At 53.5% G+C, this 18,533-nt stretch overlaps 2 protein-coding genes across 3 annotated transcripts; both read right to left on the bottom strand.

The window, feature by feature from the left end:
- Positions 1-922: 922 nt before the first annotated feature.
- Cd2bp2 (CD2 cytoplasmic tail binding protein 2) lies at positions 923-5,227 on the bottom strand. Of its 2 annotated transcripts, none has more exons than XM_004622967.2 (7): positions 5,053-5,227; positions 4,475-4,567; positions 4,151-4,280; positions 3,877-4,034; positions 3,346-3,781; positions 3,161-3,267; positions 923-3,078 (listed from the first exon to the last, which is right to left on the bottom strand). In XM_004622967.2, the coding sequence occupies exons 2-7, from the start codon at positions 4,550-4,552 to the stop codon at positions 2,968-2,970; spliced, it is 1,020 nt and encodes a 339-aa protein (XP_004623024.1). In that variant the 5' UTR covers positions 4,553-4,567; positions 5,053-5,227; the 3' UTR covers positions 923-2,967. The 2 variants fall into 2 exon arrangements, with proteins under 2 accessions (XP_004623024.1, XP_023578050.1); XM_023722282.1 differs by having other exon boundaries at positions 4,475-4,671.
- Positions 5,228-6,904: 1,677 nt separating this feature from the next.
- On the bottom strand, positions 6,905-18,525 carry Tbc1d10b (TBC1 domain family member 10B). The gene is made up of 9 exons (XM_004622968.2): positions 18,065-18,525; positions 14,031-14,130; positions 13,686-13,793; positions 13,481-13,587; positions 9,475-9,589; positions 9,289-9,354; positions 8,913-9,102; positions 8,457-8,611; positions 6,905-8,371 (listed from the first exon to the last, which is right to left on the bottom strand). Exons 1-9 carry the CDS (start codon positions 18,193-18,195, stop codon positions 7,727-7,729), a joined length of 1,617 nt encoding a protein of 538 aa, XP_004623025.1. The 5' UTR covers positions 18,196-18,525; the 3' UTR covers positions 6,905-7,726.
- Between the last annotated feature and the right edge of the window lie 8 nt (positions 18,526-18,533).

The raw sequence follows: 18,533 nt of genomic DNA on the forward strand, positions 1-18,533 counted from the left end.
AAAACAGAGTGGAGCTGAAGAAATAGCTCAGTTGAATGAATGCTTGCCTGGCAAGTGCAAGGGCCTGAGTTCAATCCCCGGCTCCACAAAAAAAAGGACAGACATCAGTGGCTACATACCATGGGTATGCAGATGTTATCTATTTATTTGTCTTTTTGATACAGGGTCTCACTATGCAGTTCAGGCTGGCTGTGAGCTAATTTTGTAGTCCAGGCTGGAACTTTCAAAGATCCTGCTGCCCAGCCTCCTTCCTGAGTGCTGGGATTACAGGTGTGCACAATGCCAGGGCTGCAGATTTTTTTGTTTTGTTCTGCGGAACTGGGGATTGAACTCAGGCCCTTGTGCTTGCCAGGGAAACTTATTTTACTGAGCCATCTCCCCAGCCCCTCTGCAGTTTTTGAAAAAAGCAATAACAATTACCACCACTGGGGGGCATCAGACTCCAATCCAAATTTAGGTGCGTTCATCAGGTTTGTCTCAGTACTCATGGACACTGCAGTTAGCAAAGACTGTGACTATTAAAAATACACTCAGCGACTAGTAGATAGCTCAGAGGCATAAGCACCTACCTGGCAAACACAAGGTCCTGGGTTCGATCCCTGGTCCCAGTGAGACCCTGTCTCAAATAATAATACACTCAGCTGAGTACAGCGACACATACTTGGCATCTCAGGTACTTGGGAGGCTAAAGCAGGAGGACAGTAAGTCCAAGGTCAGCCTGGCCAATTCAGCAAGGCTGTCTCAAAAAAAAAGGCAGGTATGGCGCCACACACCTGCGAACCCTGCCCTCTGCTGAGGCAGGAGGATCACTGTGAGAGGCCGCGCTGACCTGCGCTGGGTCTGAGGCAGCAGAACTCGCCGGGTGGGTGTGTGTTCGCTGCCCGAGCTCTAGCAAATGAGCACACACTTAAGAGGCTTAAACCATCACAAATTTATTATCTTACAGTTCTTGGGGGCAAAGTCCAAGATGGTTTCACCAGCTGTTCCTTTGTAGGCCTCTGGGAACAAATCCATTCCTGCTTTTCCCAGCTTCCCTCTTTCTCTGCTGGGCCTACCTCAGAAACCCAGGGTCACCTCCCCCATCTCTGAACCTCATCACATGGGCAAGGCCCCTTTGCCACATTAGGCAACTTGCACAGCTCCAGGTTCTGGAATTCAGGATGGGATTACCTCTGGGGGCCTTTACTCCACACCTATGAGGCTTTGCGACAGGAGGAAGCCCTGAGGGGAGGATGAGGGCAGCTCTGAGGTGCTTGTAGAATCACCCATAGCCCGCAAATCCTAACAGCTCACAAGAGACGGTTCCAGCTACAAAGGTGAACGCTGTACTCTGCTCATCCAGCGGCCCATTTTTCGCTTGTGATATCAACTGCCTCTTTTAACCTATGACATCTTAACAACTCTTAACTGGCAAGGTTCTTCCCGGGTAGTGACAGTCCCACATCGTACCGGGAAGTTCCTGCATAGGCTGCAGCTGGAGAGCCTAGTTACCATAGAAACTGGAGGCCTCGTCTCCAGCTAGAGAGCATGAAAAACCTCTGCCCGGCCAGGCCCTCACCTTCCCCAGTCGGCAGCTTGGCTCCTGCTCCCTGGGGCGTCTGTGTGCTCAGGACACCTGCCACTGACAGACTCACCAGAGCCACACACACTCAGCTCTGCTTTCCTGGTGGGACCCGGAAACACTGCCCCCCAGATGCACCTCAGTCCCGAGTCAGGCCCACCGATTCTCAGCGAGCTGCACACTATTCACTCTGTGGAGTTTGTTTCTGAGACAGGCTCTTCTACGTAGGCCAGGCTGATCTCTAACTCAAGGTGATCCTCCTACCTCTGCTCCGAGTGCTGGGATTACAGGTGTGCGCAAGCATGCCCAGCACCAGTTGCACACTGGACATACCTAGGGAGCTTCTGGAAGACCCACTGCTCTGGCCACAGATTCCACGAACCCCCCAGATTTCGGTGGGTGGAAAAGCAGAGCATACCTCTAAGTTGGTACAAGTAAGGTGAGGCACAAGGCTGGTGGCGGCCTTAGGCCCAGGCTGGAAGCCACACCTGTCGGCCTCTCATTGCCCCATCCATCTGACTCAGAATCCTGAAGCAGACCGGCCCAGTTTCCTGCTCTCTCAAGGCCCTGGTCATGTGCCAGACACAGAGGTGAGCCTAAGAAATGGAAGCTGCGGAGTCTCAAAGACCAAGCAGAGCAGGCCTTAGACCAACAGGTCTGGGAAAGGCGCCCACTGGGCCTGGGCCAGCTCCGATTCACTGAGTGGCCTGCAGTCACTCCCCCTGCGCCTGTACACAGCACAGCTGGCTCACGTGGCCTTGAATGGCCTTTCAAGTAGCAACACTGAGTCTGTACTGCGCCTAAGGGCCACGGCAACTGCTGCACAGGGCAAGGAGGCACCTCAGCCTCCCAGGGACTCTGGTGACCTTGCCCCAGCCACCCCGCTGACCCTCAACAGGATCCCCGAGTAGTCCAGATCTCCTGGCCCTTCCAGATAGTAAGGCTCTACTTCCCAGGCTCTGTACCCCAGGGACTGCAAGGACAAAGAATTTGAGACCCTAACAGTGAAAGACCTATGAACGGCAGAACAAGAAAACCCAGAGAAAACTATAAGAGTGTGTGTGAACAGACTTTTACACAGCCACAGGTCTTCTCTGAGAGGCCCTGGTATGTCACCATGGGTGGAAAATGGAGGTGAAGCGGCCCAAGACCCCCGAAACTCCCAAGAAGGAACTACAGGGAGCGGAAGTCACTGCCCAAGGCACACCCAAAGGGAATGTGGAGCAGGCCCCTTGCTTCTGGCCAGGAGCACAGCCAACACCCTAATGCACACCCAGCATTTTATTGGGAAAAGGGAAACTGATGCAAAGGTGGCGCGAGGCAGCTGCAGCCTCCCCCACCAAAGTCCAGGAAAGTAGGGGCAGCCAAATGGGGCACACACGCACGCACGCACGCACGCAGCAGACTCAAGTGTAGAGGTCAAAGTCAATGCGTTTGGAATTGTAGAACTGACCGCCAGGAGGATCCAGCTTCCGGCAGTAAACACCATCCGGGAAGTAGCCTTCACTCACCCAGGTCTGCAGGAAAAGAGGGCAGAACTGCAGAAGGATGACGCACAGTGAAGGGAGGGATGGGGCGGAAGGCCGCAGCAGGGCTTACCTGCATCTGGGCACTGGTGAAGGGCCCGTACAGCTCGGCATCTCCCGTGTTCTCCCACTTATATTCCCACATCACATCCATCAAACCATCGCCTGGTGACTCTGCTTCTAAAACGACAAAGCCACCTGGGCCTCAAGCGCCCTGCCTCCTCCCCACGACAGCCCTCCTCTGGCCTCCGAGCTCACCTTCTCTCTGGGCAGGGGTAGGGGTCTCCAGCTCCCCCTCCGCTACTTCCTCAGCAAACATATCCAGGGAGGGTGGAGGTGTGGGACCTCGGGGTCCCTGAGATCGGCAGCCCAAACCCTTCAGCCGCATGGCCAACCGTTCCCTCGTTTCCTGGTAAACACCGAGGTTGCCTCGAGCCACCATCTGGTCGGCCAAGCCAGACAGCCGGTCCAGGCGCTGGGGGGAACTGGGCCGCCGAGGTCCCTTGCTGCCCTCTTTGCCTCCCCCGCGGGCCCCCAGGCGCCTCAGCGCTCCAGCTACTGTCTCTCTTGGCAACAGCAGCTCCACAAGTCCCTCCAGGAGGGCCTGGGCACTCATCGGGGTCTGGCCCACGCTGTCCTCGTCCTCCTCCTCCGAAGCCTGGTGCTGATCAAGGGGCCGCTCCCTGATCTTCACCTGTAACGCCAGGACAGGAGGATTATTTCCTTCGACCCGGCACAGAAACCCAGACCCAGCACTCAGGCCCCAGCCAAGCCAGCTCCGGGCCACACCCAGTCAATGTTGTCCAGCCAGCTGTCTCGAATCTGCGCATCCCGATTCAGGAAATAGTTGCCATCGGCGTCAAAGTGGCCTTCCTCCATCTCCTCCTGAAGGTTGAAGGGCGTAATTCGCACACCCCCCTCGCTGGGAAGCGTGGCTGCTTCCTGACCTGCAAAGGCATCGTTTTCCCATGCTAGGCATGCAGACAGAGACCGGACCACCCCTGCTCTGCACCCCAAGAGTCCTACTTATCTCTCTGGCAGAGCACCGTTGAGGGCAGCTCACCTTCCACATCCTCCGAGGCCAAGATGTCATATTTGCTGGAGCCCTCATCTTCCTCATCCTCCTCATCACTGTCCAATGAGTGTTTATCTTTGAAGCGGCTCCCAGGACCCCCGGGCACTGGGTCTACCAGCTATGCACAGAAACCAGCAAAGCAGAAATTCAGATCACTGCTACTTCCCAAATACTCCAGGATACAGACCCAAGCTAACAATCTTTCAAACCCATTCCTCTGAAAAAAAGTCTAATCCTTTCTTTGCCCCCCTCCTCAAGCTTCTAGGTCCTTTCCACCTCATTCATCCACAAAATTAAGGAGTCTACCGTCACCTTCTTCTTGGGAGCACTGACTTCATCCTCCTCATCCTCGTCTCCCACACCTTGGAAGGTCACCTTCCTCTTTGGCATGACTGGTCAGAGGAGCTGAGGCCAGGAAGAGGTTCCAGAGTAAGGAAACGGGGTGAGGAGGGGACTCGTGAAAGGGGGTCGACGGCACAACAAAAGGGGAGCGCTGGGCCCTAAAGGGACTAGTTTGGGACAGAAGAGAGCACAGAATCAGGGGCTGCAAAGGACGGCGAGCCGCCGCCTTAGGCGCTGTGCAGAGGACGGAGAGGTGGCTGCGCGGGGGTGTTTCCCGAGGACACCCACCCTGGGAAACGCTTCCCCACGTGAGCACCCCGTCTGCGCCTGGAGCTCGGCGGGCTGACACCCGCTCCGCAGTACTCAGCGCTCTTTGGGCCGCCGGCAGGGCCGTGTGGTTCTAGGTCCTGGCGCCCCAGCCGCGGCGCTCCTCCCCATGCAAACTCAGAATTCAATGTGGTGACACTCCCCCGACTGTCCCGGGCTTTGAATACAAATTAGGGGAGCAACAGAGGCCCGGAGATCTGGGTATCCCTACGCACGCTCACCTGGGGATCCAGGGAGAGGCGAGAAAAAGGAGAGAAAGATGCTTTCTCCAGGGCTACATCCGGGGCATCCGACCATCATCACCCGGAAGAGCACTACGAAGGCGCCAAGGAGGCCGGAAAAAAAATCTGCAGCGACGCCAGGGAAGCCGGAAGTGGCTTCACTCTTGCCAGACGACTAACTGCGGGAACGGGCGGAAGTACACAGGAACGAGTGAAGGCCTTCTTCCTGGCCAGAAGTGACGTAAGACGCATGGAGCTACAAAGACCGGAAGAGTGGCGTATAAAGGCGTAGACCCTGCCCGGAAGTTGAGACAGCCGGAAGTAGTTATATTCCCACCTACAGAAAAGTCTGCGGAGGAATTTGGAGCACATAGAAGTTGAAAGGGGCGCCCAACCGGAAACGGTAGCGCACGCTTGTAATCCCAGTTGAGAATTGGGATGGTTGGGAGGCTGAAGCAAGAGGATCGCTACAAGTTCAAGGCCAGCTACCCTGCAAAATGGGAAACTGTCTCAAACAAACCTCCGTACGAGGGCGTCCAGCAAGGCGTGGTGGTCCACGCTTGTAATCTCAGCACTCAGGAGGCTTAGGTGGGGGGATCGCCCGAGTTCAAGACCAGCCTGGACTACATAAGATAGTAGTCAAAGCGAATCTGAACTACAGAGCGAGACCCTGTCTCAAAGAAACAAATGCCGGGGGAACGGCTAAGGTGGGGACAGGACAGAGTCCGTGCAGAGCCTGTGGTTTTCTTGCTAGCTTTACATGCAGAGTTCCAGTCGCCCTACCCCCAGGACTGGCCAAGGGCATTTAGAAACCCTGCCTTCCAGCTCGTCAACTTGCCTGCCCTCTACTAGTCCGCCAAGTGAAGCTCTGCTTTCCTGATGGCCCGCTGGGAGGACTGACAGTATCTGGCGATTTCCCAAACTAGCTCTCTTTAGGACCCAGGAGAAGCCGTTTGTCCGGCGCCAAGCCCGCGGCCGGTCCGGCTGAAGCTAGAGGGGCTGGCAGGGCTCCCCCACCGACCCGATGGACCACCGCTCTCTCCTCCAGGCGTCCGTCCCACATTGGACCCAGGGAAGCTGCACAGCTCCGCGCTCGGCTTCTTCCACGGGGCCGCAAGAGGCGGCACTAGCGCCCGGGCTCATCCTTCGAGGAAACCGCCTCCTTTATCTGGAACCCCCAGCTGGCCACATCCCCCGGGGCTCGTTGTGCTGGAGGCCTGCCAAGGGAAGCCCCGCCGTGGGCCGCAGACCCTACATCCTCCCCGTGGAGGCGCAGAGCACGGGTGGGCGGCCCACAAGCTGGCAGCAGGGGGCCGGGAAGAACCGCGGCCTGGCTGTGGGCACAGCGGGGGTGCGCTGCGCCCCTGCATGCCCAGGACCGGGCGGGACTGTGCCACTGGCTGGCCAAGAGCCCCGCTCACCCCAGGAGATGGCAACTTTCTAGCCAGTCAGTTTCGGGAGTTTCCAAGAGCTGCGAGAGCGTTTTGGGGAAGGAGGTCCAGGGAGGCCACCGGCACACAATGGAGGCGCTGATCCCAGGCACGGACGGCACTGTTCAGCCAGTGACTGTCCAGGAGAGGAGAGGAGGACCAGACAGACAGGTGGCACACGCGGCTTTCCCAGCAAGGAAAGCAAGAGTTTGAGGCCAGCTGAGCTACACACGACCCTGTGTCGCAGCAGCGCCCACTTCCCACTCCGGTCCCAAATGGAAACGAGAGCTGGACCAAGGACTCGAGAGCACCCACGTGCCAGTCATCAGCCGCTTCCACTGAAGCATCCCGGCTCGGCCCGCCCTAGTTCCTACCCCAGGAGCCCCCTCATCAAATAACAAAGCAAAAGCAGGACACAGGTGTGGGTACAACAGCAGGTTCTTTTCCGGTTCCTCAAAGCATGGGATGAGGCTGAGACAGAAAAAAATGTAAACATCGGGTTCCACCCTGGAGCTCAAGAGAAGACTCTTCACTCCTGGAGGGGCTTAAGGGTTAGAAGGGAATGAGATGAAAGGTGGGGATCCTGTTGAGATAAAGCAGAAGCGGCCTGAGAATACAGAACACGATGGAGGAGGAAGGAGACCAGGCCTGGGGGGTGGGGGGAACATTTCCTATCTCAGTGCATGTCCCCTTAAATAAACTGGAGTGCAGGAACACTGGAGAACCAAGACAGAGGACTGAGCAAGCTCCCCACCCCGGGCCAGCCTGGTCCTCTATACATAATTACAACACAGAGATGTCCAGAAGTAAGTCGAGGACAGAGGACAGCCTTGGCCCTCAGAAGGGGGGGGGGGCGGCGGAAGGGCAAAGAGGGAAAAGGAACCCAGCTCCACCTGTGGATACGGGGAGCCACTGGAGTGTAAGAATCTGCAAACTGCCCATGGCCAAGAGTCACCTGGTGACCAGGGGCCAATCAGGACAGCACCTGGGAGGGGACCCTAGTGGGAACTGACAGGAATAGCAGAGACCCCTGCTGGGCCTAACTGGAGGCAGGAGGCTCCAGAGTCGGTCACAACCGCCCCACGAACTGGCTGTCCTGGCCGTGAAGGGAGCAGCAGCTGGCAAGGAGATGGGGAATCAGCCACTTTCCTTAGAAAGAGGGACACCTGCCAGGGGAGTGCCTGGGTCAGGCCTGCTCTTGGCTGAGGGAGGAGGTCACCATGCAGTCCAGCCCCACGCAGAGGTCAGAAGTAAGCGTCCTGCCGGGCCTCAGCTGCTGAGGACCTATCCCCACCGTCATGGGGGGCTGGGGGCGCATCTGCCTTTCGCCGCAAGGAAAGCTTCCGGCCTTGACCCTTCTTCTCCTGCTTCTGCCGCTCCTTCTCCTGCTTCTGCTGTTCTTTTTCTTGCTCTTTTTCCCACTTCTGTCGTTCTTTCTCTTGCCTCTCCCATTCTTTCTCCTGTTTCTGCCGCTCCTTTGCGCGCTCTTTCTCCTGTTTCTGCCGCTCCTTCTCCTGCCGCCGGGCCTCCTTGCTGGAACCCAGAGGGGTGCTGTTGCCAGTAGGTGAGGGCAGAGATGGGTGCAGTCCCTCAGCAGTGACCACAGGCCCTGGGGCAGGGCCTGCACTGGCTCTGCGGGCAGGAGGGGGTGGGGAGAAGGTCCCTCCAGCTGCCCGGGAGCTTCGGCTTTTAAGGCCAGGGAGGCTGAGGAGGCTGGAAGAGGGGCCCAAGGGTGGCTGCTGCCGCCGCCGCTCTTCATGAATAGCCCGGGACCCATGTAGTCGCCGTGAGGGCCGATACTGCAGTTCTCCCCGGGTTTCCCGCCACTTCTTCAGCTGGGCTGTATTCTCCCGCTCAATCAAGGCCTCTGTCACTGGAAGGTTGGTTACCTAGATGGAAAGGAAACAAGTACCAGGATGGAGACAAGTACCAGGATGGAGTGGGCTGAAGGAGGGGAGGGTGGCCCAGGCCTACCTCATGTACCAGGAAGTCCTCCTGCATGCACTGCTGGGGCAGGTTTCGCAGCTGCTCCATAGTTTCATACATGCCTTGGCAGGAACGCAGCTTCTCCACCGACCCCAGGGTGTGTCGTAGCAAGACCAGGGCCACCCGGAAGATGATCTTAACACCTACAGGGTTGGAAGGGGAGCGTGGGGGTAACCAATCCTGAGATCCTAAGCCCATCCCGATTAGGTGACGCCCATAGCCCGTCCCTACGACTGCCAACCTTACTGATGAGGAAATAGGCCTCAGGAAAGAAATGGATTGCTATGGGTTTCCAGTTCCTGGGAGGAAAAGCAGTCTCTAGGTTGGTGGCTGAACTAAGACCAGGACTATTTAAGCTGTGGGCTGCTTACAGTGAAGTTCTGACCCAAGAGATACTTTTTGTCCGTAGACACCTTGCCCTCGTGGCCAGAGACACAGAAATACCTTCACAGAAAAACATGTCCCAGACACGCAACACTGAGGCCCAGGGCAGGGTGCGGGCAAAGATGCACATGAACCATTCTGTCATGTAGAGCACGGGGTCGATGCGCTGCCGCCGCAGGTGCCGATGTGCCAGTGGGGAAGCCCGGCGCAAGAGTGCAAAAAAGATTTCTCCATCCAGCTGAATGGCCTCCTGGAGGTGGGAAGAGCTGTGAGAAGAGGACCTGGGCCTGCTGTGGAGCCCTTGGAGTAGGATCAGCGTCACAAGGGATCTTCACCTCTGTGGGGAGAGCCCCAGAGGACAGGGCCAGGAGGGGAGAGGCGAGTATTCCCTTGGAAAAGTCACAGCCCCAGCGCACCCAAACTTCCAGACACTCACCAGCCCTGCACTGTAGTAACCTGGGAGGTACTTGTCACAGATCTGTACCAGGCACCAAAAGGCTTGCTGAGAAGGGCAAGAACGGGGGCAGGGCCTGAGCGGCAGGGAGGAGGCAGCTCTCCCATCTGGCTGCAGCCAGAAGCTTCCCGCCTCCCTCCTCACCCACCCAGGACTACGCATGCTGACCTCAGCAGGCATGTGCATGAGCAGCACCGCAGCCACCGGGGCCTGGGCCTGGCAGTAGCCCTCATCAGGCCGGTAGATGGTGTAGGCCTTCAGGATGCGGTACAGGTCCTGCTGCCTGTGAGGATTGTAGAAGGTGGAAAACGTGGGAGTTGGGACTGCTCTGCCCCAAAGCACATGCACCCTGCAGAGCCTGGCCCAGGCCTCGCCCATGTCCACTACCAAATTAACCCAAGTTTGTTTCACCACTGCACCCCTCTACCCACCTTCACAGTCCTGCCACTCAAGCTTAAACCCAAGGCTCAGAGCACAAAAGGTCACAGGTCCCAGCCTTGCACCCGCTCCCTAGCACTGCCACACCCCATCCAGCCTTCTTCCGCCTCTAGTCCATATACTTTCAAGGTTCGTTTCTCCAGGGAGCTTTCACCCTCCTCTAGCACCATCTGAATGTTTCTAACACCCCAGAGCAGTGGCTCCAGGGGCAGGGCCTGCCTTATCATTCTCATCAGATTCCATCAGCAGTGACTGCCTTGCCTAGTGAGTCCAGGACCGTGGTGCAGGCTTGGAAGCAGCTATACTCAGACCTTGCTCTTGCCTCTGCAGCTGATCTCTGCCCTAGACTTGCTCTTCTTCCCTGTTACTGCTGGGCCTTCCATCCACTCAGCCCACATCAGAAGCAGAGTCCTCCTCTTTCCCCAGGGCTAGTTGTGCTATATCCTGAATTCCATTCGTGTCTGTTCTCTCCCCACCTCCACAGCCACTTCCAGCTCTGACCTCCATCTCCTGCCCAGAAAAACACAGCCACCCAGGTCCTCTGCCTGCCACCAGTCTCACATATATTCTTAACACTGCCTGTAATAGTTTTGCCCCAAATCCAGTCAAATGTGCCTTGTCTGGATACCACCCCTATTATTTATGTAATGTTTCTTCTCCACTCCACAAAGCATCCTTGAAATGACAGGTTTAATGTGCTGGTTATTTTACCTAGCTCATCTTAACACGTAACTTCCACGAGCCCCCACGCTACATCCACCCACCCGCCTGCGTCTGTGTCCCTGCCTTCTCTCCCGTTGCTATGGGTAAACTGTCTGCGATGCTGGCAAAGCTGAATTCTGAACCCTGTGCCCATTCGCCAGCACAGATCAGCACTCTAGCGACCCAACTGTCGCTCCTGCTTCATCCATTTTTTCTCTCTCTGCCAGATCATTTTCCCATCAACATATCAACACGCTGTTACTTGTTTAAAGAAATGTCCCTTGACCCCACTCTTTCCTCCAAACAGCACTCTGTCCTTATCTAGTCAGTGGAACAACTCCAGAGTAGGCACTCACTGGCTAAACTGCTTTGCTCAATTCCCAATGCCCTCCAAACGAAGTGAATCCAGGCGTTGGTTTTCAAGCTGCCTCACCTGAACCCTCAGCCACATTTCCCACTGCTGACCTCTGAAACCCTTCCCTTCGCTTCTAGGACCACGCTCTCCTGGTCTTTCTGCTACCCCTCTAGAGTCTCGTTCCAATTTCCTCCAGCAGTTCTTTCTCATCTTCCCATTCTCAAAGCACCCAATGCCCAGAGCTCAATCCTTAGACGTCTTCCTCTTAAATCTACACTTGCTGTCTTGGGATCTCAGCCACACCATGGGTCAAGTGCCTCCAGAAGATGACACTTTCAATTTCCAATTCATGTTCAATTTGAAGTTCTGCCCTGAGGGCCAGCCAAATAGCTCAGTGGATTAAAGCTCCTGTTTAGGCAGATACAGTGGCCAGGGTTTGATCTCTGGCCTGCCCCCAGGGTGCACTGAGATGGCAAATGAGACTGGGTGTGGTGGCGCACACCTATAATCCCAGCTCTTGGGAGGCTGAACACTGGGGGATCACTATAAGTCTGATCTACATAGTGAGACCCTGTAGACCCTTACTAAAAATACAAAAAATAAAAATAAAAAAATAAAGTTCTACCCTGGAATTTAGATTTGTATGTATGGCATACCTCACATCTTCATCTGGGTGTCCAAAAATCAATTTAAACTTTTTGTTTTTGAGATAGGGTCTCAGGGGCCGGGAGATGGCTCAGTAGAATAGGGCCTGAGTTCAATTCCCAGTTTCGCAAAAGAGAGAGAGAGAAAGAGGGAGAGGAAGAGGGAGAGAGAGAGAGAGAGAGAGAGAGAGAGAGAGATGGGGTCTCACTATATAGCTCAGGCTGGCCACAACCTTATAGTCATTCTGCCTCAGCCTCCTGCTAAGACTGCAGGCATGTGAGTCCCTATCTGGCCTTAAACTTTAGACCGAGCTCATGACTGGTGCCACAAGCCGACCTTTCCCCCAGTCTTCCCCACCATCTCAGTAAGTAGCAGCTCTACTCTTCTACTTTGTCAGGTCAAAAACCTTGATTTACCTTTGATTCTCCTTTTTGTTTTTTCTTCTTTTTCTGTATTTAGAACAGAGTGTACAGGGTCTCACTATGTAGATCAGACTCAGTGATTCTCTTTGTTTTCAGCCTCCCAAGTGCTGGGATTACAGGCGTGTGCTACCACGCCATCTCATTTGCCATCTCTGTGCCCTGGGAGCAGGGCAGGGCCCAGCACGGCATGCCAGGGATCAAACCCTGGCCACTGCGTCTGCCTAAGCAGGAGCTTTAATCCACTGAGCTACCATAATTCTCCTTTCTTACTTCCTACCTAATCCATAAGCAAATTCTTTTGATTTTACCTTTGAAAGAGACTTCTTGACCCAATGACTTCTCATACTTCAACTACTACACCTCATCTATCATACTCTCTCCTGATTCGAGTCTCCTAACTCCCCTGGTTCTGCCCTTGTCTCCCTGTAGTGTGTAACACACTAGCCAGAATGACCCTTTGCAGACATGAAGTCAAGCCAGGCCGTAGGTGACCCATGCCATGAAGCCCAGCACTGAGCGGCTCAACAGGAAAATGACAAACGTGAACCAAGCTAAGTGTGAAGAAAGCCTTGGGTTCAGTCCCCAGTACCACAGGGGGAAACACACGCATGCAGATCTGGTCACTTATAACCCACCCATCCCATGTATTTTCTCTGGTCTCTCTTCTTGCTTTAAATTCCTCTTTACTGCTTACTACTCTTACACATACATCATACCTCCCTTCATCTGGTGTATTACCTGTCCTCACTGAACGACAATAACCCCGAGGACAGGAGTTTCTGTCTCTGTTTACCACTGACATCCAGGACTAGAACAATGCCTGACAGATAGCAGGTACTCAATGAATATTTGTTAAAAAGTGAACTTAACACTGGGAAGGGAGATCCCAAGTTTGAGACCTGTGTGGGAAACTTAGCAAGACTCTGTCTCTAAATACAAAAGGCAGGGCACGTACCTCGGGAGGAGTAGAGCACTGGCGCAGCACACGTGAGGCCCAGATTCAATCCCCAGCACTGAAGAGATAGAAGGCCACCTGAAAACCCCCTAAGACCACCTTGCATGCTACTGGGGAGTGGCACACAGTGCACAGGAGGAAATTTACCCACAGAATTAACACCCAGGGCCTTGGCATGGCATTTAAGAACTTAGTTCTCAGTATTCAAGCCTTAAAACTTCCTTTCTGGCTTCAGTTTTACCCAATCTCACTGCCCAGACACCACTTCTGTGACCTCCCAGGCAGGAAAACCCTGCCAGCTCCTATCTCTCCTTTAAAAACCAACTGAAATGCAGTATCAACCTCTGATGTGTCCATGCACATGAACGCACACCGCCAGACTCAAGTCTCCCTCCCAGGACACTCAGTCCTCTACAGATCACTCCTCTGCTAGGCATGGAAGCACATGCCTGTATTGTCAGCACTTAGGAGGCTGAGGCAGAGGGATGGCTGAGTTTGAGGCCAGCCTGAGCTACACAGCAAGACCCTTTAAGAAAAAAAAAAAAATCACTCTTCTACAGGTACTCTGGGGCAAGACCTGCTTTCCAACCACCTCGTATCTACCTGGAACCTTCGAGGATCATTTGCCGACTGACCCACATGGTCAGGCCACCTTACCCATGCCCTCCTCGAGCAGCAAACATCTCATGGAAAGGGAACTGGCGGTGCAGGTCCTTCTCAATCACATCCAGCCACTTGGGATCCCCGGGAGCCCGTTCCAGCTCCTGCAGTGGGACAGCAGGGATTACCTCAGGATGTGAGGGAAGTGACATCCCTTACATAGACAAGGCCACATGTTCCCACACAATGGAGTGTCACACACCTCAAACTTGCCAGGATTTTGCTCCAGAAGTTCCTTACTATTAGACAGGTACTGCCAGGCCTTGGCTCTGAGGGACGAGGGGATCCCTTTCCGGCAGCGTAGCTTCACCTAAGGCATAGTACAAGCCCGATAGGTAGCTTCAGGGGCTGGCACAGCCTCCAGGCCTTCCCCAGCAGTCCCTGAGTTTCCCATGCCACACTGGACCCCACTGGACTGGGATCCAAGGACCACCTATACCCACATGGTCTAGGTGGGAGACCACATCGGTCTCCTGGACTTCCTGGAGCACACATGCCTCCCTCCACCCTCGTACATTGCACAACCCACTGTATAACCCTCTCAAACCTTCTGGAAACGCCGTGACAGCCATTTATCCCAGTTACTGAACATCTCCAACCACTTGAGCTCTCGCTGCCGAGCCACATCCACTGGAATGGAGCTCTCTCTGCAGGTTGGAGGAGCACAGAGAGGATCAGCAGCAGCACAGTGCCTGAGCTTCCAGGGGGCTCAGCCAGCCACCTTCCCAGGCTCAAATGACAGAGCGGACATTTGTGAGTCTCCAGATATCAGAATGCCTGGCCACTTGGCTAAGGCTCTTTTCAGCTCTATTCACACCCTAAAAAGGCTTCCTCCTCTGTTCTCTTCCATCTCTGAACAGAGGTCACGTTCGAATCCTACTTCTGACATCCACATTTGTGTTTCGGTATTTTTTGGTTTTGATTTTTGAGACAGGGTCTTGCTGTGTAATTCAGGGTGCTCTTGAACACACTACATAGTCCAGGATGGTCTTGAACTCACAACAATCCTCCTGCCTCAACCTCCCAAGTGTAGGAGTACAGGTGTGTGCCATCACACCTGGCTGGTGGTTCCAGATTTGGGAAGTAGAGAAAAAAAAAAATTTTTTTTTAAATCATTTATGTATTTATTTACTTGGTACAGGGTCTCCCTATATAGCTCAAACTCATAGTGATCCTCCTGTCTCAACCTCCCCAGCACTAGGATTACAGGTGGCCGGTATGGCATGCCCAGGGTTCCAGGGCTGACATGGCATACAGTATTGGGAATTGAACCCAGGTCCCTGCGCTTTCCAGGCAGGTACTTAGACCACTGAGCTTTCTCCCCAGCCCAGGAAGTATAAAATGTTTAAAAGACACATGTTTGCCAGGCATGGTGACACACACCTGTAATCTTAGCACTTGGGAGGCTGAGGCAGAATTACCACAAGTTCAGGACCAGCCTGGGCTCCACAGTGAGCTCAAAGTCAGCCTAGACTACATAGCAAGAATCTGAATAAAAATAAAATACCAAAAAAAAAAAAAATTAAAAATCCTATTTTGCACTAAACCTGGATCCAAGTCCTAGCTTAACCATTTATTCATTGTGAGATGTTGGCCAAGTCACTTTATCTATCTTTCTTTCTTTTTTTTTTTTTTTTTTGTGGCAGAACCGGGGATTGAACTCAGGCCTCTGCACTTGCCAGGGAACTGCTTATTCTACTGAGCCATCTCCCTGGCCCCTCCCACTTAATTTTCAATTTCATCTGTAAGGTGGAAAAATGACAATGTCTAATTGACATGTACATCAAGGAGTTATATAAAATAACACATAGCAGAGGTTCAATAAATCAGTAGCAAGTATCCATCAAATAAAATACAGAACAAATGTACTTCTCTGTTTCCTTAAGAGCAACTGAGATCCCATGGGCCATCTGGGACTTCTACCACCTCCTCCTTGAAATCTCCCCCGATTCCTAGGCAAAAGAAGTTCTCCTGGCCCTCTCTGCCCACTGTTCCTCGGCACTTCACACTCAAGGGTGCCCATCTGTCTTGAAACAGTTACTTGAAGGAACCAACACCAGGAGCCAAGTAAAATGAATTTCAGAAATCAGAACAAGTTCAAGTTCCTGTTATGGCCCTTAAAACCTGAGGCATCTTTGCAAGTGATAACTTGTGTCTCTTCCTCACCTCTAAGATGGACTAACACCACCTACAAAATTATGAGCACTTTTAAGAAAATGTGTATAAAAGACTGTTAAATAGAATGAGCTCACTAAATGTTGAGTTTCTTTTCCTTAAAAGCTCTTTAAAAGAGACACCATCTCTCGTTAATTTCTACCATAAGTCAGTTCCAAACTCTACTAAGGGCTGAGAAGGCTAAGATACCTCTCTTACCCTTCACAGCCTAGGAGAGGTGGTAACTGCAATCTGGTACAGGAAATCCAATAGTCTGCGCATGGTAATACATGCGTATAATCCCAGCACTTGGGAGGCTGAGGCGGGAAGATCATCAAAGATTTAAGGCCAGCCTGGGCTACACAGTGTGTTAAGCTCAGCCTGAACTATGTAGGGCAATGATAGCAAACCTTTTAGAACTTTCAGTGATAATGAACAGCCACACGTGTGCCACGGGTTCACCAAAGCTGATATAGGGACTGTCTTAAAAAAAAGTGCACACAAGAAGCATATGACTGGGTGGAGGCAGTGGGGGTCTGAGAAGGCTTCCTGAAAGAGGTAAAACATAAGGACAAATTAGAAATTAGCAGGCAAAGGAGGAGGAGAAGTGCATTCCTGGCAGGTGGGATAGGCCTGAATATGAAAGGAGAGAGCAACTACAACTAGTTCAGCAGGAAAACAGTTACAGTGTCTGGCGACAAGTGGTAGGAAATCAGACCAGAGAGGCTGGCATAGCTGGACAATAAGAAGCCTGTGTGCAGGCTAAAGCGCTTGGACTTTACCCTGCAGATGGAAGGGAGCTGCAAAAAGTCACAGCCTTGTCTCAGGAATAGATTTCTCTGGTATGGAAGACAGATTTTAGTGGCAAAAATACATAGCTAAGAAACAGCACCCAGGATTGAATGCCTGGGCACACAAAAAGGAATCTCTAAAACTGGGATCTACCCAAGTTCTTAGGGCAGTCTGACACAGGAAAAAGCCATTGGAGACACAGATCCAGATTTAAAGGAAGCAATTCACTTAACTGTGTCTTCATCTATAAACTTAATCCAACATAACATGAAAAAACACCTGGGCCAAAATGAGGTTCCTTCCCCACAGACTGTGAATGCTGGTCCTCTGAGAAAACTTCTCTTAGTCGCATGGTGGCACACACCAGGCACTCTTGGAGGCTGAGTCAGGAGGGAGGCAGGTTCCAGCCTAGCCTAAGCAAGACGCTATCTCAAAAACATAAAAAAGGGGCTGCAGACGTAGTTAAATGTGAAAGTCAACCCCTACACCCCATACCACAAAAATAAGTCTTCTGATTTTTTTTTGGGTGGCACCAGGGATCAAATTCAGGACCTTGTGTTTGCCAAGCAAGCACTTATTCCACTGAGCTATCTCTCCGGCCCCTAAGTTTTCTGATTCTTGTTTATAAACCCCGAGTGTAATGCCCCCACCCCAATACACACCCATGACTCATTCCTCAAAATTTAGATCAACTTCAGGTGAATTCCTACACCGGCCTAAAGGTCTCTTTTCCTGGTGCTCACAAACCCATGATGACCTCCGGGCTATATCTGATACTGCATTAAAACCAACTATTAAGCATCCATCTCTCCCTCCAAACAAACTGCTCAAAATGATTACTTCATCCTTTTTAGGGCAGCCCAGGGCCTACACCTGCACTGAGGCCAGGCTGTTCAGACCACAGGTTGAAGGGGCACAAAGCAATGGACAGGATCCACAGAGAGGGAAGGAAGAAGTTGGAGGTGATCACACCCCCACCTTAGGAGTGACTCAGGCCCCTGGAGGGAACTAGGAAAGAGTGAGCTGTGTGAGGAGATGAGGAAATGGGGAAGCAGCCTCTCCACCCCTTTCCTTCAGTGAAAACACAACACTGCCCTCTCTTTCACCAAGGGGCCTTGACTTTGGGTCCTCCCCGCCATCACTGGACTTATCAACTGTACCACTCCATCCAACTGTCACTATGTGTGAGGGAAGCTGCCAGCCTCTCTCCTAAACTCTCTGTCCCCTAAGGGATCAAAGGTCTCTACCAATATCTCTGCCCAATCAACCTTCCCTAACTTCTGGTCTGTAGCTAGAGTTCAGCATCAGGAGTTGGGATGATCTCAGTATCACCTCATTCAACCCTTCACAGAGTTTCGAGGAAACTAAGGCACAAAAACAGGGACACCACTAGCTCAAGGACACAATACACCAAAGACAAGGATTTAGGCTTATACCCCGATGGCTTAATCTCTCGTCCAAAACTCTCACTAAAATGTTAATACCACAGAAACCCCTGGATGCTCGAGGCCACAGCTCCCTCCGGTCACCTCCGGGATCCTCCGAGGTGGCCGGGCTGCCCGCTGGCCGAGGTGCATCATTTCCCCTCCCCCAATCTCCCCCAAGAGGGCCGCCAGGTGCCCCCAGGATACTCACAGGCTGCCCGAATACTGGCTGCCCCCAAGGAAGCCATACTTGTCCGTCTTGCGCAGGGCCAGCCCGTTTATCTCTGAGTCTGAGCCCATGGAGCTCACATCATCCGCCAGGGACTCCAAGGTCCCCGACATGAGGCTCACTGAGTCCAAGTAGCTCAGCGTGTCTGCAGCCTGCCCTCGAGGCCCAGAGATGCCAGGTCCCAAGCTGGACGTGGAGCCCAGGTCCTGAGAGTTCTCAGCAGGTTCCGGGGCTGGGGTCACCGTGACGACCGCGACCGGAGCCTCACTCGCCCCCGAAGCTCCCGTGCCAGGCCCGGCGGGGTCCTCCGCAGCCTGTCCTGCTGACGCTGATGTGGCTGCTGCAGCTCCATGTCCGCTTGTCACTTGTCCTGCTGCAGCCCGTGCAGTCCCTCCTGAGCCCGCTGCGGCTCCAGGCTTGGGGGCGAGCGGAGGTTTGGCGGCCAGGGCCC

This window comes from Octodon degus, unplaced genomic scaffold (genome assembly GCF_000260255.1).
Source record: "Octodon degus isolate 3935 unplaced genomic scaffold, OctDeg1.0 scaffold00001, whole genome shotgun sequence".
NCBI lineage: Eukaryota > Metazoa > Chordata > Mammalia > Rodentia > Octodontidae > Octodon > Octodon degus.